Source organism: Canis lupus, chromosome 4 (assembly GCF_003254725.2).
Source record: "Canis lupus dingo isolate Sandy chromosome 4, ASM325472v2, whole genome shotgun sequence".
Classification (NCBI taxonomy): Eukaryota; Metazoa; Chordata; class Mammalia; order Carnivora; family Canidae; genus Canis; species Canis lupus.
In genome coordinates this window covers 20,001,912-20,020,247 of record NC_064246.1, presented here as the reverse complement: position 1 = coordinate 20,020,247, position 18,336 = coordinate 20,001,912, and the positions used below count along the sequence as shown (strand labels likewise).

At 39.4% G+C, this 18,336-nt stretch overlaps 1 protein-coding gene across 3 annotated transcripts in view; it reads left to right on the top strand.

Moving 5' to 3' along the window:
- The window catches only part of DNA2 (DNA replication helicase/nuclease 2), a 56,888-nt gene that overhangs the window by 28,254 nt on the left and 10,298 nt on the right, over nt 1-18,336 (top strand). For 2 of the 3 annotated variants that reach the window (XM_049109006.1, XM_049109008.1), the window contains 7 exons: nt 1,293-1,458; nt 4,966-5,160; nt 7,234-7,464; nt 10,595-10,711; nt 10,795-10,904; nt 11,460-11,569; nt 13,151-13,375. In XM_049109006.1, coding sequence (XP_048964963.1) covers nt 1,293-1,458; nt 4,966-5,160; nt 7,234-7,464; nt 10,595-10,711; nt 10,795-10,904; nt 11,460-11,569; nt 13,151-13,375 — 1,154 coding nt within the window. The remainder of the gene's footprint in view (nt 1-1,292; nt 1,459-4,965; nt 5,161-7,233; nt 7,465-10,594; nt 10,712-10,794; nt 10,905-11,459; nt 11,570-13,150; nt 13,376-18,336) is intronic. The other variant, XM_049109007.1, reaches the window with a different exon arrangement.

Sequence of the window (18,336 nt, the reverse complement as noted above, 5' to 3'; positions counted from 1 at the left end):
GGTTCTTGGTTTTTCTCTTGCTGATATGATGAATCACGTTGATTGTTTTACGAGTGTTGAACCAGCCTTGTGTCCCGGGGATAAATCCTACTTGGTCATGGTGAATTATTTTCTTAATGTACTGTTGGATCCTATTGGCTAATATCTTGTTAAGAATTTTTGCATCCATGTTCATCAGAGATACTGGTCTGTAATTCTCCTTTTTGGTGGGGTCTTTGTCTGGTTTTGGAATTAAGGTGATGCTGGCCTCATAGAACGAATTTGGAAGTACCCCATCTCTTTCTATCTTTTCAAACAGCTTTAGTAGAATAAGTATGGATTCTTCTTTAAACATTTGATAGAATTCCCCTGGGAAGCCATCTGGCCCTGGACTTTTGTGTCTTGGGAGGTTTTTGATGACTGCTTCAATTTCCTCCCTGGTTTTTGGCCTGTTCAGGTTTTCTATTTCTTCCTGTTCCAGTTTTGGTAGTTTGTGGCTTTCCAGGAATGCATCCATTTCTTCTAGATTGCCTAATTTATTGGCGTATAGCTGTTCTTTTTAAGAAGAATTTTAACAATATACTGTATAATTGAAAACATCTTTAACCTTTTAAAATTTTATTATATAAAAAATTATTTTAGGGATCCCTGGGTGGTGCAGTGGTTTGGTGCCTGCCTTTGGCCCAGGGCGTGATCTTTGGAGACCTGGGATCAAATCCCATGTCGGGCTCCCGGTGCATGGAGCCTGCTTCTCCCTCTGCCTCTCTCTCTGTGTGCCTATCATAAAAAAAAAAAAAAAAAATTAAAAAAAAAATTAAAAATTTATTTTAAACTTGTCTTGTGGCAGCCCCGGTGGTGCAGCGGTTTAGCGCCACCTGCAGCCCGGGGTGTGATCCTGGAGACCTGGGATCGAGTTCCGCGTCCGGCTCCCTGTATGGAGCCTGTTTCTCTCTCTGCCTGTGTCTCTGCCTCTCTTTCGCTCTCTCTGAATAAATAAATAAATAAATCTTTAAAAATATATTAAAATAAACTTGTCTTGTATTTAGATACTCTAGATAGCTGTATTTATCCTTAGCATTTAGCTAAAAATAGCAGCTTCACAATATTTATCAGTTATGAGATATATGGTTGTTTAAAAGAACTTAAGTAAACAAAAATTTAAGGAAATATACACCGAAATGTTCATAGTATCTAGTGTAATGGGAAATACAAATGTTCATTTTATGTTTTTAAATCTTGAAGTTTTACATGAGAAAGATATATAATAAACTTCACTTAATTCTTAAACACCTCCTTCCCTTTTTTTCCCACAGAATTATTAAGGCTAAGAAACCAGATGGCATTCTCTTTGTTTCACCGTATTAGTAAGTCTGCTATTGAAAAGGAAAAGACAAAGCTTGCTCCTTTGCCACAAATAATTGAAGACCAGCAATCTTGTAAATATTGTTCACAAATTGGCAACTGTGCTCTTTATAGCAGGTAAAAACATTGTCTTTCAAAAGTATTAATTCCAATTCAGTGTTAACTCAATAATAGAATGCCTTTTAAACTTTTTCCAAAAATGGTTATTTTCATCTTGCTACAAATAGTTTCTGGGGAACTGAATTAATTTTAGGACTTAATCGAATCTGGGTAAGAAAGATGTAGTACAGGGGCACCTAGCTGGCTCATTTGGTGGAGCATGTGACTTGATTTTGGGTTTTAAGTTTGAAAAAATGTAGGGTGTAGAGATAGCTGAAAAATAAAATCTTTTGTTTTTTAAGATTTTATTTATTCATGAGAGACACAGAGAGAGAGAGAGAGGCAGAGACAGAGGCAGAGGGAGAAGCAGGCTCCATGCTGGGAGCCTGATGTGGGACTCGATTCCAGGTCTCCAGGACCAGGCCCCGGGTTGAAGGCAGGCACTAAACGGCTAAGCCACCCGGGCTGTCCTGAAAAATAAAATCTTAAAAAAGGAAGTATAGGAATTTTAAATGTTATATAGCTTTTCTTAAATGAGACTTTAAGAATTCTTCTTTTTTTTTTTTTTTAAGATTTTATTTATTTGGGATCCCTGGGTGGCGCAGCGGTTTGGCACCTGCCTTTGGCCCAGGGCGTGATCCTGGAGACCCGGGATCGAATCCCACGTCGGGCTCCCGGTGCATGGAGCCTGCTTCTCCCTCTGCCTGTGTCTCTGCCTCTCTCTCTCTCTCTCTCTCTGTGACTATCATAAAAAAAAAAAAAAAAAAGATTTTATTTATTTATTCATGAAAGACATAGAGGGAGAAGCAGGCTCCTCACAGGGAGCTCTGTATGGGACTTGAACCCCAGACCCAGGATCACGCCCTGAGCCGAATGTAGACGCTCAACCACTGAGCCACCCAGGTACCCTGAATTCTTCTATTTCTTAATTGCTATTTTAGTTTTATGCCTTGTGTAGTTAAAAACAAGAAAATTGGGGTAGCCCGGGTGGTTCAGCGGTTTAGCGCCGCCTTCAGTCCAGGGCCTGATCCTGGAGACCTAGGATCGAGTCCCACATTGAGCTCCCAGCATGGAGCCTGCTTCTCCCTCTGCCTGTATCTCTGCCCCCCACTCCCCCACTATGTCTCTCATGAACAAATAAATAAAATTAAAAAAAAAAAACAAAACGGGGAAATTGGTTCTTTCAGACATATAGTTTGATATAATTCAACAGACTTGTCTTTCTGTTTATATATGTCTATTTTTCTTTTTTTAGGATTTTTATTTTTATTTTATTTTATTTTATTTTATTATTATTATTTTTTAAAGATTTTATTTATTTATTCATGATAGTCACACAGAGAGAGACAGAGAGGCAGAGACACAGGCAGAGGGAGAAGCAGGCTCCATGCACTGGGAGCCCGACGTGGGATTCGATCCCAGGTCTCCAGGATCGCGCCCCGGGCCAAAGGCAGGCGCCAAACTGCTGCGCCACGCAGGGATCCCTTTTTTTAGGATTTTTAAAAAAATTTTACTTAATTATTCATGAGAGACCTAGAGAGAGAGAGAGAGGCAGAGACACAGGCAGAGAGAGAAGCAGGATCCATGCAGGGAGCCCGATGTGGGACTAGATCCTGGAACCCCAGGATCTCGCCCTAAGCCAAAGGCAGGTACCTAACTGCTGAGCCACCCAGGCATCCATTTTTAAGATTTTTAAAGTGATCTCTACACCCAGCATAGGGCTCTAATTTACAATCCTGAGATCAAGAGTTGCATGTTCCACCTACTAAGCCAGTCAGGCAACTATGTATCTATTTTTCTATATAGGGAAAGTTTTTCAGGTATCATAAAAAGTGCTTTGTTTTTTTTTTTTTTTTTTTTTTTTTTCATTTATTTATGATAGTCACACACACAGAGAGAGAGAGAGGCAGAGACATAGGCAGAGGGAGAAGCAGGCCCCATGCACCGGGAGCCTGACGTGGGATTCGATCCCGGGTCTCCAGGATCGCGCCCTGGGCCAAAGGCAGGCGCCAAACCGCTGCGCCACCCAGGGATCCCAAAAAGTGCTTTGTATTTATACCTTCATAGGTCAGTGAATGTTTTTTTTTTTTTTTTTTAATTTTTTTTTTTTTAATTTTATTTATTTATGATAGTCACATAGAGAGAGAGAGAGGCAGAGACACAGGCAGAGGGAGAAGCAGGCTCCATGCACCGGGAGCCCGACGTGGGATTCGATCCCAGGTCTCCAGGATCGCGCCCTGGACCAAAGGCAGGCGATAAACTGCTGCGCCACCCAGGGATCCCAATAAATAAAATCTTTAAAAAAAAATTCTCATAAAGGACTTTTCAAAGTATATCATACAAAAGCTCTTTTAATGCAAAGGAGCATGAACTCTGGCACGTTTGGGCCTATAGGAGAAGCATATTTTTTTGAAATCTTGTTTTATTCCCAATGTTTTGTATGCTGTCCTATAACACTTGTTTCTGTATAAAAATCGAAAAATTAGTGCTCGCTTCAGCTGCACATATACTAAAAATTGAAAAATTAGTATTAAGCATAATTGATACTGTATGTAATTATCCGTGTTTTTATGTTGACTTTACTGGCACAGAGCTGGATGTACAAATTGTGACTTTGAGAGATGCAGGTGTACACAATGTGTAAAATTGCTATAATTATAGGAATGAAAACTAGAGTATACCAAACTTAAGTAGCTATTAGGGTGATAGTCCTTAAAAGCAAAATAATGGGGATCCCTGGGTGGCGCAGCGGTTTGGCACCTGCCTTTGGCCCAGGGCGCGATCCTGGAGACCCGGGATCGAATCCCACGTCGGGCTCCTGGTGCATGGAGCCTGCTTCTCCCTCTGCCTGTGTCTCTGCGCCTCTCTCTCTCTCTGTGACTATCATAAATAAATAAAAATTAAAAAAAAAAAAAAAAGCAAAATAATGTTATACTGGGTTTCGTAAGCATTTTGTTTTGTAAAAAGTTATTTGGCTTATAAAATGTTGAAATGGCTTTTTTTTTAAAGATTTTATTTATTCATGAGAGAGAGAGGATATAAAAATTAAAAATATTTTATTTATTCAAGAGAGACACAGAAAGAGAGGCAGAGAAGGCAGAGGGAGAAAAGCAGGTTCCATGCAGGGAGCCTGATGTGGGACTCGATCCCGGGACTCCGGGATCACGCCCTGGGCTGAAGGCAGGCGCTAAACTGCTGAGCCACCCAGGGATCCCCTGTAATGACTTTTAAAGAAAATTAGGACCTGTGATTAAAAGTTACAGTAATCATCCCTCTGGGCCCAGTGGTTTATATGATGACCTTTGCTCCGTTTACAGCAGGGTTTGAAGCAGAGCTCTTTGTCAGGAACCCTGCCCAAAGCCCTTCTGTTCACACATTCCTGTGCTGAATAAGGTGTGTTTGACTCTAAAAAAAAAAAAAAAAAAAAAAAAAGTTACAGTGATCATCATGTATGTATGCTTATTTCAGAAATAAACTCATTTTTATAGCTAGTCAGTGAAATGTTTTATATACATCTTTCTTTAGAGCAGTTGAACAACAGACGGATGACAGTTCAGTCCCGATTGGCATGCTGCCCAAAATAAAAGAAGAAACCCAACATCTAAAGCTTACACACTTGGAGTATTTTAGCCTTTGGTGTCTAATGTTAACCCTGGAGTCACAATCAAAGGATAATAAAAAGAATCACCAACATATATGGTTAATGCCTGCTTCAGAAATGTAAGTGGTTCATCTAATACAGTAAAACTTCAGTAATTTGGATTAGGTAATGGGATGGTATTTAGAATCAGGAAAAATACGGGATACATGATATCATGGCAGAGATGTGCAATTTTGTATATTCATGCCAACTCTAGATGGCTGTCAACGAATTGTCTCTAAGTAGGAGCACTATTATTTTCATTAGGTTAAGTATGTCTTGAGTAATCTTATTTTAAAAATTATTAGTCCTTTTTCATCAGTGAAAAGAGGATAAAGTTTAATATGAGGTGAATTTTAGCATCCTAGTACAAATTAATGACGTTTTACTTAATACTTTAAATACTAGTCTTTAAGAAGTTCATATTTTCAGATTCAAATTTTCTAAAATTGGTCCATCTTTTATTTTGTGAGACATATTTTTAATTTTTTTAAATTAAAAAGAACTTTTTTAGTTTCAGAGGTAGAGTTTAGTGATTCATCAGTTGCATACAGAACCCAGTGCTCATTACATCACATGCCCTTCTTAATGTCCATCACCTAGATGCCCCATTCCCTTACCCACTTCCCTTCCAGCAACCCCCCGTTTTTTTCCTATAGAGATCTATTTTTTACAAGGTTTTTTTTTTTTTTTTTTTTTTAAGATTTATTTATTTATTCATGAGAGACACAGAGAGAGAGGCAGAGACATAGGCAGAGGGAGAAGCAGGCTCCTCGCAGGGAGCTTGATGTGGGACTTGATCTTGCATCCTGGGATTATGACCTGAGCCAAAGGCAGAAACTCAATTGCTGAGCCACCCAGGCGTCCCTATTTTTTACAAGTCGCTTATAAAGTAATTTTGTATGTCTTTGCTTAGTATTTTTCTTTATGTAATATTTCATTCCATTTGATCCACTTATTTATAACTTTCCAGTATGAATGTTGGCTCTTCTGAGTCTTATTTATTTATTTATTTATTTATTTATTTATTCATTCATTCATTCATAGAGATACAGCTAGAGAGAGAGGCAGAGACACAGGTAGAGGGAGAAACAGGCACCATGTAGGGAGTCCGATGTGGGACTCGATCCCGGGTCTCCAGGATCACACCCTGGGCCGCAGGCGGCGCTAAACCGCTGCGCCATGGGGGCTGCCCATGAATGTTGATTTTTTTTTTTTAATTTATTTATGATAGTCACACAGAGAGAGAGAGAGAGAGAGAGAGAGAGAGAGAGGCAGAGACACAGGCAGAGGGAGAAGCAGGCTCCATGCACCAGGAGCCCGACGTGGGATTCGATCCCAGGTCTCCAGGATCGTGCCCTGGGCCAAAGGCAGGCGCCAAACTGCTGCGCCACCAAGGGATCCCCTGAATGTTGATTTTAATGTAACTTTAGAAATAATTGGACTGTTATTTCCTTCGTAGTAAATTTTTTGTATTTTTTTATTTTTATTTATTTATTTATTTTTCCTTCATAGTAAATTTTAACACAAGGAATCATTACAGTGGATAAAATTTAAGTTGTTTTTGATAGACTGCGTAAATATAGTGACTGTCAAGTGTACATGCCAACAAGCTTCTGAAGTTGTACTTAATAGGAGTGTCTAAAGGTTGTAAATACTTAATACTTATTTCTTAGAAGCAGTGGAATTATCAACTTGCCATTATTTTAGTAACAATAATTATAAATCCTCTTGTAAATGCTAAAGAAATAGGTACTTATTTTCTTCACATCAACTTCAGGAAAAGCATTACCATTTTGTCTTGTAATGTTACGTGTATCAGCATAGGAAGTGGGGATGTTGTTCAAGCTTCAAAGTGCTGATGCACATGTTGTTCAGAGTTCCCAGCCTGTGAATGCAATAAGGTATGTACTCCCTAGCACTTGTCCAGATGTCTTTTGATGAGGGATTATTTTAAAACTCATAGAATGTTTCTTAGCATTTCTGACACTTTAATGTAGATTGTGGAAAGTGTAAAACTGATTGAGTAGGTATTAACATTATAGCTTCCAGGGGCCAGATGAACAAGTAAATTGTGGGAAAATGCAAATTCAGTATTTTATATATGATGTAAATGGAAGCTTTCTCTCACTGTCTTTCTTGCTGTTTCTTAGGGAAGAGAGTGGCAGCTGCATTGGAAACCTGATTAGAACAGAATGTGTAAAGACAATTTGTGATGGACAATATTTACATAATTTTCAACGTAAAAATGGTGACATTCCTGTCACAAATCTAATGGCAGGTGATAGGATTATTTTAAGTGGAGAAGAGAGAACACTATTTGCTTTGTCTAGGGGATATGTGAAGGAGATTAACGTGACATCAGTAACCTGTTTATTGGACAGGTAATGAAATGTCCCTCTGGTGGGATAACAGCTTTATTGATACATAAGTTGCACACTATACACAGTTTATTCATTTAAACCATTATTCATGGTTTTTAGTATATGCTTAGAGTTGTGTAGCCATCACCAAAATCATATTTTGAAAAGAATATTTTCATCACCCCAAAAAGAACCCTTGTGTCCTTTGGTATTCATTCCTCCTATGCCAGGCAATCATGTTTCCTTTTTGATCCTATAGATGTCCCTGTTCTGAACATTTCATAGAAATGGGATCTTATACTATGTGGCCTTTTGTGACTGGCTTTTTTTCCCTTAGCACAATCTTCTTGAGATTCATCTTTATGTAGTAGGATGTATCAGTGCTTCATTACCCCCCCTCCTTTTTTAAGTAATCTCTATGCCCAGTGTAGGACTTGAACTCACAACCCCGAAATCAAGAGTCCCACAGTCCACCAGCTGAGCCAGCCAGGTGCTCCACTTTATTCGCTTTTTTATTTATTTTTTATTTTTTAAGTTTTATTTATTTATTCACGAGAGACACAGAGAGAGGCAGAGACACAGGCAGAGGGAGGAGAAGCAGGCTCCATGTGGGGAGCCCGATGTGGGACTCGATCCTGGGACTCCAGGATTATGTCCTGGGCTGAAGGCAGGCGCCAAACCACTGAGCCACCCAGGCATCCCCTTCATTTGCTTTTTTAAAAAAAAATTGAGGTAGGGCGCCTGGGTGATACAGTGGTTGAGCATCTGCCTTTGGCTTGGGTTATGATCCCAGGGTCCTGGGGTCTTGGGGTCCTGGGATTGAGTTCCGCATTGGTCTCCCTATGGGGAGCCTGCTTCTCCCTCTGCCCGTGTCTCTGCATGCCCCTCTGCCCGTGTCAAGCATGCAACTCTTGATCTCAGAGTTGTAGGTTTCGAGCCCCATGTTGGGTGTAGAGATTACTTAAAAATAAAGTCTTTTTAAAAAGAGACTTTTTTTTCCAATTTGTGGTTGTGACAAAGTATATTTATCTCTGTTAAAACAAAGTGAGTTCATTTAAAGAAAAATATTAAGTAAATAGACTAGTTGATATGAAAGTTTGTGGTTGAGACCACTATCCATGTTCACAAATATCTACATTCCCCTCTTCCTGTACTTCCAGCCTTTGTTGCATTCAAGTGCAGGCTATGCATTGCCATATTTTAATGGATGGAGATCAGCAATTGGAATGCAGTGACTTCTGGGTAACTGCCCTGGACTTGTCCAGGGTTGTTCTCTACCAGTCAGTATTTCTAGTTTAACCATAACCAGCCCTAGTCTGGGTGTCATGACATCGGAGTATAAGTCACCTTGTTTCTTTTGTCTGTTAGAGTATCCTGTAGTCCCTTGCAGTTATTTATTTAGTGCCTATCCTGCTTTGCAAAACCTTGAGAAGTTTATAATCTTATGGGTAGACAAACATATTTTTGGTCTAATATGACAAGTGTTTGAATTGAAGAGAACATGGGTGAGAAGCGTTTAATCCAATTTTAGTAGGCTCAGAGAAAGCTTTTTGAAAGAAGTCATTCTGGATCTTCATTTGGTGGATTAATTAGCCTGATGGAGCAATGTGAGAAGAGTATGCCAGGCAGAGGAACATGACACATAAAGACATGATGGTGTGATATACTGTGAAATGGAGTATTCAGGAAACTGCAGGAATGTGAAAGACGGAGAGTGTAGGGGCTCCTAGGTGGCTCAGTCAGTTAAGTGTCTGCCTTTGCCTCAGGTCATGATCTCAGAGCCCTGGGATGGAGTCCCAGTCAGGCTCCCTGCTCAGCAGGAAGTCTCCTCCATTTCCCTATGCCCCTCCCTCCTCTGCTCCTCTGGGCAAGGGCTCTCTCTCAAATAAATAAATAAAATCTTAAACAAGAGAAGAGTGTGTGATGCGGGATGTCAGTTCATAGAAGGTCTCATATACCATGTTATGTTGTGACTTTATTCAGATGTATTGAAGAGTTTTAAACAGAAGAGTAATAATCAGATTTGCATTTTTCTGTGGATGCATTGTGAGAAGTCATTAATTAATAGAGATGAAAGTGAAAGCATAGACCCCAGGAAACTTACAGGGTCCAGGCTAGCAGTAATTTCTTTGGCAGTAAAGATGGAGTGACTTCTAGAAGTATTTAGAAAGTAAAATTGGCTGACATTTGGATGTTGATTGGATGTGGAGGTTGGGAAGAGGTAAGGGAATGGGAGAAGGACGGAATAAGGTAATGGTATGGAGATAAGAGTTACTGACTGGAATCAGAATGGGGATCAGATTCAGCAGGGATGAAGATTTGTTCAGGTTTGAATGTATTGAGTTTTAAAAGGCTGGGTTTTGACCAAGTGGAAAGATTATGCTGCCTGCTGGACATCCAGACCTGAAGCTTGGGTGAGCAATGAGGTGGAAGAGGAATGTGAGGTCAGGCATCAAAGTGTAGATTTGGGATTTAGAGCTACATGAGCGCATGGAACCAAAGGAAAAAATAGTAGGGCAGGGGACCAGGGAGGGGACCCTAGGAAACCTCAGAGGTTTAGGAGCTGGGGGAAGAGTGGGAGAAGACATCAGGAAAGATCTTTGTTCCAGATTGGAGGAGAGAGGGGCCATGTGCTCAGGATCCTTCTAGGGGTGGTGAGCCCAGGCTAAATTGCAAAGCAAGGCCTAGTGAATTGTGAGCAGGTATTGTAGATTCCTGATTAATTGCTTTGACCTTAGTGTCTCATGCCCTTCCCTACTTTTCCCCCTCTTCTTTCCAATCCACCATTCTTATATTATCTGATTGGAAGTATGAATTAGGGCCTAGTAGCCATTTTTTTTTTTAAAGAATTTAATTTATTTATTTGAGAGAGCAGGAGAGAGAGAGAATGAGCAGGAGAAGGGACAGAGAGGGAGAAGTAAACTCTCCCCACAGTATGGAGCCCTATGTGGACTCGATCGCAGTACCCTGGGATTATGTCCTGAGCCAAAAGCAGATGCTTAACCAACTGAGCCACCCATGTGCCTCTGGTAACCATCTTAATAGCTATTCTGGCTCATTTACTCATTTAGGACAGTAGTATGTTTCCTATACAGACCTACTGACCATGTTAAATGAAAAACATTCATGTACACCTGTTTTGCTGTTTTAGGAACGTGTCAGTACTCCCAGAATCAACTTTGTTCAGATTGGACCAGGAAGAAAAAACTTGTGATATAGATACCCCATTAGGAAATCTTTCTAAATTGATGGAAAATACCTGTGTCAGGTTTGTAACAATGAGTGAGTCTGAAATTTACCCCACTTTTCCTAAGGAATGTTATTACTAACAGCATTTCCTTTTCTTTTTAGCCAAAAACTTCGAGATTTAATCATTGACTTCCGTGAACCTCAGTTTATATCCTACCTCAGTTCTGTTCTTCCATATGATGCAAAGGATACAGTTGCCTGCATTCTAAAAGGTATGTGGTAATCAGCATGTCTGCTTCCATTAATTGTTCTTGGTTGTATTTATAATTGAATGTGCATTATTATCTCGCATTTTTATAACTTATTAAACTTGTGATTATAGTTTTTAGACAGATTCTCTTGGGAAGAAGTTTACATTTATCCCTTAATATCACCGTGACATTTTCTTACTTTGAAAAGACGTATTGAAGAACAGAGTTGAATAGAGGCTGCAAGTTTCTTTCCTTCCTTCCTTCCTTCCTTCCTTCCTTCCTTCCTTCCTTCCTTCCTTCCTTCCTTCCTTCCTTCCTTTCAAGATTTTACTTATTAATTCATGAGAGACACAGAGAGAGAGAGAGAGGCAGAGACACAGGCAGAGGGAGAAGCAGGCTCCATGCAGGGGGCTGGATGTGGACTTGATCCTGGGATTCCGAGATCACTTCCTGAGCCGAAGGCAGATGCTTAGCCGCTGAGCCACCCAGGTGTCCCGAGGCTGCAAGTTTCTTATAGTTAATTTGCTCACTGAAATCCAACATTCTTTTTCCTATTATTTTTAAATTTAAATGCAGGTTTGAATAAACCTCAGAGGCAAGCAATGAAAAAGGTACTTCTTTCAAAAGACTACACACTCATCGTGGGTATGCCTGGAACAGGAAAAACAACTACAATATGTACTCTTGTAAGTAAGGTTATTATGCTTTTGCTTAGAAACTCTTTTTTTTTTTTTTTTTTTTTATTTATTTACGATAGTCACAGAGAGAGAGAGGCAGAGACACAGGCAGAGGGAGAAGCAGGCTCCATGCACCAGGGAGCCCGACGTGGGATTCCATCCCGGGTCTCCAGGATCGCGCCCTGGGCCAAAGGCAGGCGCCAAACTGCTGACCACCCAGGGATCCCTTTTTTTTTTTTTTTAGAAACTCTTTAAATTGGCTTCTCAGTTCGGAGAATGTGATGTTTTCTATCAGAAGAGCTGAATTTTAGATCAAAAGGCTTTATTTCAAATTAACCTTTTAGAATGACAGGAGAAATATAAAAGCTATGTCACAAAAAGTTGTAATCATGTTGTAGGTTTCTTGTATTTAGGGTTGTCTGAGATCTCTTTCTGTTGGTGGCATGTATATCATTGTATGCTTTCCTTCCCTTTTTCTTAAAAAATATTTTATTTATTTAATCATGAGAGACACAGAGAGGGGCAGAGGGAGAAACAGGCTTCATGCAGGTAGCCTGATGTGGGACTTGATCCTAGGACTCTGGGATCATGCTCTGAGCCAAAGGTAGACGCTCAACATCAAGCCACCCAGGTGTCCCATCCTTCCCTTTAAAGTTGAGAAATTTCAGAACACCTGGGTGGCTCAGCAGTTTGGTGCCTGCCTTTGGCTCAGGGCATAATTCTGGGGACCTGGGATCGAGTCCCCCATTGGGCTCCCCATGGAGCCTGCTTCTCCTGCCTATGTGTCTGCCTCTCTCTGTGTCTCTCATGAAAAAAAAAAGGAAAAAAAGATAAATTATACAGAGGTGGTTGAAAATTTTCTGGGATTTTTTTTTTCCACTTCAGTAAATTTCTGTGTTAATCTTAGAATAGCCATAATATGGCAACAAATATTTATTTATTTATTCATTCATTCATGAGAGACACACACAGAGAGGGAGGCAGAGATACAGGCAGAGGTTGATGCAGGCTCCATGCAGGGAGCCTGATGTGGGACTCGATCCCGGGACTCCAGGATCATGCCCTGGGCCGAAGGCAGGTGCTAAACCACTGAGCCACCCAGGGATCCTGGCAACAAATATTTAATTGATTGATCCTGTGTGCCAGGCACTATTCAAAGTTTGTATATACTCAATTTTATCATCACTAATAATATATTATTAACATATCTAATAAGATAATGCCATGTGGGATGCCTGGGTGGCTCAGTGGTTGAGAGCCTGCCTTTGGCCCAGGGCATGATCCTGAAGTCCTGGGATCGAGTCCCACGTCGGGCTCCCTGCATGGATCCTGCTTCTCTCTCTGCCTGTGTCTCTGCCTCTCTCTCTCTCTCTCTCTCTGTGTGTGTGTCTCTCATGAATAGATAAATAAAATCTTAAAAAAAAAAAAAAGATAATGCTATGTTATTTTCATAAAACCTTTTGACTTCATAATTTTGTAAAATGTTACCTTGACTCAGCTCAAAATGATGCTTCTTATTAAGTTTAAGCATGTTAAAAATTATCTGGAATTAAAAGTAATGCTATTTTCCTTTCTTTTATTCATTATTAGGTAAGAATTCTCTATACCTGTGGTTTTAGTGTTTTGTTGACCAGCTATACACACTCTGCTGTTGACAATATTCTTTTGAAGTTAGCAAAGTTTAAAATAGGATTTTTGCGTTTGGGTCGGACTCAGAAGGTACATCAAGACATCCAGAAATTCACAGAAGAGGAAATTTGCAGATCGAAGCCCATTAAATCCTTAGCTCTTCTGGAAGAACTCTACAACAGTCATGTAAGTACAATTATTGCATAATAATACCAGTAGTAATTTTTGTAGACAGACCAAGTGGAGAAACACCATTCTGGGAAATTTTGTCACATTGACCAGTTTTTTTATTTTTTTATTTTAAAGATTTTATTTATTTATTCATGAGAGACAGAGAGAGAGAGAGAGAGAGAGGAACAGACACAGGTAGAGAGAGAAGCAGACTCCATGCAAGGAGCCTGACGTGGGACTCAATCCCGAGTCTCCAGGATCACACCCTGAGCTGAAGGCGGTGCTAAACCGCTGAGCCACCTGGGCTGCGAGACCAGTTTATTAATTTATAGTTTGTCTTTGCTTTTGAACTGAAATGATGTTTCTGGTTTATTCAGGGCTCCCATCTCCTAGTTTAAAATACCCTAGTTATGGAAAACGCCCATTTCTCTCTACTCACAAGGCTTCTGACACTAGTGGAGTTAGTGCAGATTCCACAGGTTACGGCTCAGCCGCTTACTAATTTTGCACTACCCTCTTTAGTTCTCAGTTCTCAATTGGGGGCCTTCTGTTCATCTGAACAACCAGGCATAAATCAGGGTTCCTATGACCCCATCCTTAGGTTCAATAATTTGCTAGAATGGCTAACAGAATTCAAGTAAGTGCTTTACTTATTATATTACCGGATGTGTTATACAGGATGCAATTCAGGAACAGTCAAATGGAAGAGATGCATAGGTTTAGGAATGTGGAAAGGGGCATGGAGCTTCTATATCCTCTCCAGATGAACCACCTTTCCAGCACCATGATGTGTTCACCTTTCCTAGAACCTCCCTGAACCCCTTTGTGTAGGGTTTTCATGGAGATTCCATCATGTAGGCACAATTGATTAAATCATTGGTGGTTGGTGATTAGCTCAATCCCTTGCCCCTCTACCCTTCCCTAGGTAGAGGATGGGGCTCTATCCTTTGGGTAGGGTTGGGTAGGGATGGGGTTGAAAGTTCTAACCTTTTAATCTCTAGATTGGTTCCTCTGGCAACCACCTCCTGTCCTCTCAGCATAAATGCAGGTATTGTTGAAAGGGATTTACTATGAATAACAAAAGATACTCCTCTCACCCCTAACACTCAGGAAATTCCAAGGGTTTTAGGAGCTCTGTGTCAGGAACCCAGAGGAAGATGAAACATGTATTATTATATTACAATATCATACCTAGAAAACTACTAATAATTAGTGTTTTTTAGCAAGTTTGAATTCAAGACAATGGTACATGAATAGTCTAATGATAGGTGTTTCTAGACTTTGAGACTTTCATATAGAAAGTAGTTTTTGTTTTTTTAGTTAAGTCTGTATATAGGGACATCTCAGTGGCTCAGTGGTTGAGCATCTGCCTTTGGCTTGGGTCATGATTCCCAGGGTCCTGGAATTGAGTCCCCGCATCAGGCTCATTGCAGGGAGCCTGCTTCTTCCTCTGCCTGTGTCTCTGCCTCTCTCTGTGTCTCTCATGAATAAATAAATAATCTTGAAAAAAAAAGTCTGTATACATTTTTCTGGGAAGGTTTTTTATTTTATTTTATTTTTAAGCAATCTCTATACCCAACATGGGACAGGAACTCATGACACCAGGATCAAGAGTCACATGCTCTACTGACTGAGCCAGCCAGACACCCTTCTGTGAAGTTTTTCTTTTAAAGATTTTATTTATTTATTCATGAGAGACAGAGGGAGAGGCAGAGACACAGGCAGAGGGAGAAGCAGGTTCCATGCAGGGAGCCCGATGTGGGACTCAATCCCAGGTCTCCAGGATCATGCCCTGGGCCGAAGGCAGCACCAAACCACTGAGCCACCTGGGCTGCCCCCTTCTGTGAAGTTTTAAGTGATATTTTTGTCTTTGAAAAAAAATCATCTAAAATAAATTTAATAGGCTGTTCCTTCAGCTCCTTTGTCTATTATCTATACTGATTAATGAAAAATTTTGAAGTGGCTAAGGTGTATATTTAATTAACTTTTTAAAAATTAAACTTATTTGAGGTAATTATAGATTTGTATGCAGTATTAAGAAATAACAGAGAGATCATGTATATCCTTTGCCCAATGGTACTATTTTACAAAACTAGTAAAATATAACTGGGATATGAACACTGATACAGTCTGGATACAGAATAGCTCCATTACCACAAGGAGCATTCATGTTGCACTTTTACAACTATACCCTTTTCATTTCTGCCCCACCGCCTCCTTAACCTCTGATAACCACTTATCTATTTTCAATTTCTACAATTTTCTCATTTCAAGAATGTTATATAAATGGCATCATACAGTATGTAACATTTTGGGGTTGGTGTTTTTCACTTTGTCAGTGCCCTGGAGATTCAGGTTATTGTGTTTATGAATAGTTTGTTATTTTATATTGGTGAGTATTGTTCTATTGTAGGGATGTTCCACAGTTTGTTTAACCATTCACCTGTTCAAAAACATCTGGATAGTTTTTGGCTATTATGAATAAAGCTGCCACTCTACATTCATGTGCAGGATTGTGTGTGGATGTAAGTCTATGGGATAAATGCTCAGAAGTGGAATTTCTGGGTCATTTGGTAGTTTCATGCTTAGTTTTTAGGTTTTTTTTTGTGTGTGTGTGGTTGTGGTTGTTGATATTGTTTTATCTCTGTGCCTATCATGGGGCTCAAACCTCACCCTGTGGAATCAAGGGTCACATGCTCTACAGACTGAGCCAGCTGGGCTCCCTACATGTTTAGCTTTTTTTAAAAAAAACTACCAAACTGTTTTCCAAAGCAGCTGTAACATTCTATATTACCATCAGCAATGTATGAATGATCCTTGTCTGCATTTGGTGATGTTACCGTTTTTCATTTTGGGTATTCTGATAGGTATATAATGATACCTCACTGTGATTTTATGTGTTTTTTTTTTTTTTTTTTAAGATTTTATTTTTTATTCATGAGAGAGAGAAGCAGAGACACAGGCAGAGGGAGAAGTAGGCTCCGTGCAAGGAGCAGGATGCGGGACTTGATCCTGGATTTTGGGATCACACCCTGAGCCAAAGGCAGATGGCAATTTGCAATCGCTGAGCCATCCAGGCATGCCCTCATTGTGATTTTAATTTGCATTTTCCTAATGATGGTAATTGATGTTTTTGTGTGCTTGTTTCCTATTTCTGTATCTTCAGTGAAATATTTCTTCATGTCCCACTTGGATTTTTTTTTTCTGTTGAGTTTCAAGAATTTTTTATATATTCTGGATGTTATTCCTTTAATGAATATATAATTTGTGAATGTGTTCTCTCACTCCACAGTTTTTTGTTTTTGTTTTTTTCACTGTCCTCACAGGGTCCTTTGCAGCAAAAACGGTTTTAATTTTGATAGAGTCTAGTATATAAATTTTTTACTTTTATGCATTCTGCTTTCAGTGTCAAGTTAAAAAACTCTGTCTACTTCTAGATGCTGAAAGTTTCTCCTTTTTTTTTTTTTGGAAGTTTTACACTTTTAAGTTTTACATTCAAGTCTGTGACCATTTTGAGTTTTTGTGTAATTTGTGAAGTTTAAGTCAAGGTGTATGTTTTTGCCTGTTGATGTCCAGTTGTTACAGCAGCACTCCTTGAAAAACCATTCATCCGTCCATTGAGTTACTTTTGCACCTGTGTTTTAAAAAAACAAAAACCCCCAAAAAACATGAAGCCTGGCTGGCTTAGTTGGAAGATCACGTGACTCTTGATTTTGGGATTGTGAGTTTGTTTAAACCCCACATTAGGTGTAGAGATTACTTAAATAAGTAAATATTTTAAAAAACCCGTTGGGCATATTTGACTGATGCAAACATTCTCAACAGTATATTCACAGATAGGATTCAGCAGTGTATTAGAAGGTTTATATACTGTGAACAAGTGGGATTTATTCCCATGATGGAAGGATCATTCAGCAAGAAAATCTATTAATGTGATCCTCCAGCTTTTAATTTTTGACATGCCTATATCATTAAATTTGAAGTGACTTTCTTGTATAAAGTATCTAATTTTTGACATGCCTATATCATTAAATTTGAAGTGACTTTCTTGTATAAAGTATAAAGCCGGATAAGGTTTTTATCTACTCTCCAGTCTGGTTTTTAGTTGTTTTGATTTCTGTCTTTTAAAATGTACATGGTAGGGTTGCCTGGGTGGCTCAGCAATTTAGCATCTGCCTTTTGGCCCAGGGTGTGATCCCGGAGTCCCAGGATCAAGACCTACATCGGGCTCCCTGCATGGAGCCTGCTTCTCCCTCTGCCTGTGTCTCTGCCTCTCTCTCTCTCTCCACATCCCCCCCCACCCCGTGTCTCTCATGAATAAATAAAAAATAAAATCTTAAAAAAATATATTTTAAAAAAATGTACATGGTACATATAGACCATTTGCATTCATCTTAAATATAGATACATGTTAGGGCTTAAGACTGCCATTTAATTTTTGTTTCATGTTTTCTGTAGTTTTTGTTTTTGTTTTGTTTTGTCTTAGTAATCTCTACACCCATCTTGGGGCTTACCCTCACAACCCTGAGATCAAGAGTTACATGTTCTATCAGCTGAGGCAGCCAAGCACCCTTCTCTCTTTTTTGATTCCGTTCCTTTTTCCTGCCTTATCCATTACTTGAACATTTTTTAAAATTCCATTTTGATTTCTCTATAGTGTTTTTGTGTGATCTATTTGCATAGCTTTTAATGGATGCTCTGTTGTTCTGTGCATTACATTATATGTATAGAACTTATAGTCCATTGATTTTGTCATTTTACTAGTGCTAGTGAAGTTTTGGAAAGCTTACTTCCATTTATGTTCCTTATCTTATCCTATATATGATTGCCTTAAATATTTTCTTATGTAGATTATGGCAGACTGTTCTAATTTTTGCTTCAACCATCAAATATAATTTGGAGGAAATGAAAAACCTAATGTGTATTTATCTGTATTTTTGCTTACTATGTTCTTCCCTCTTGATGTTCCACATTTC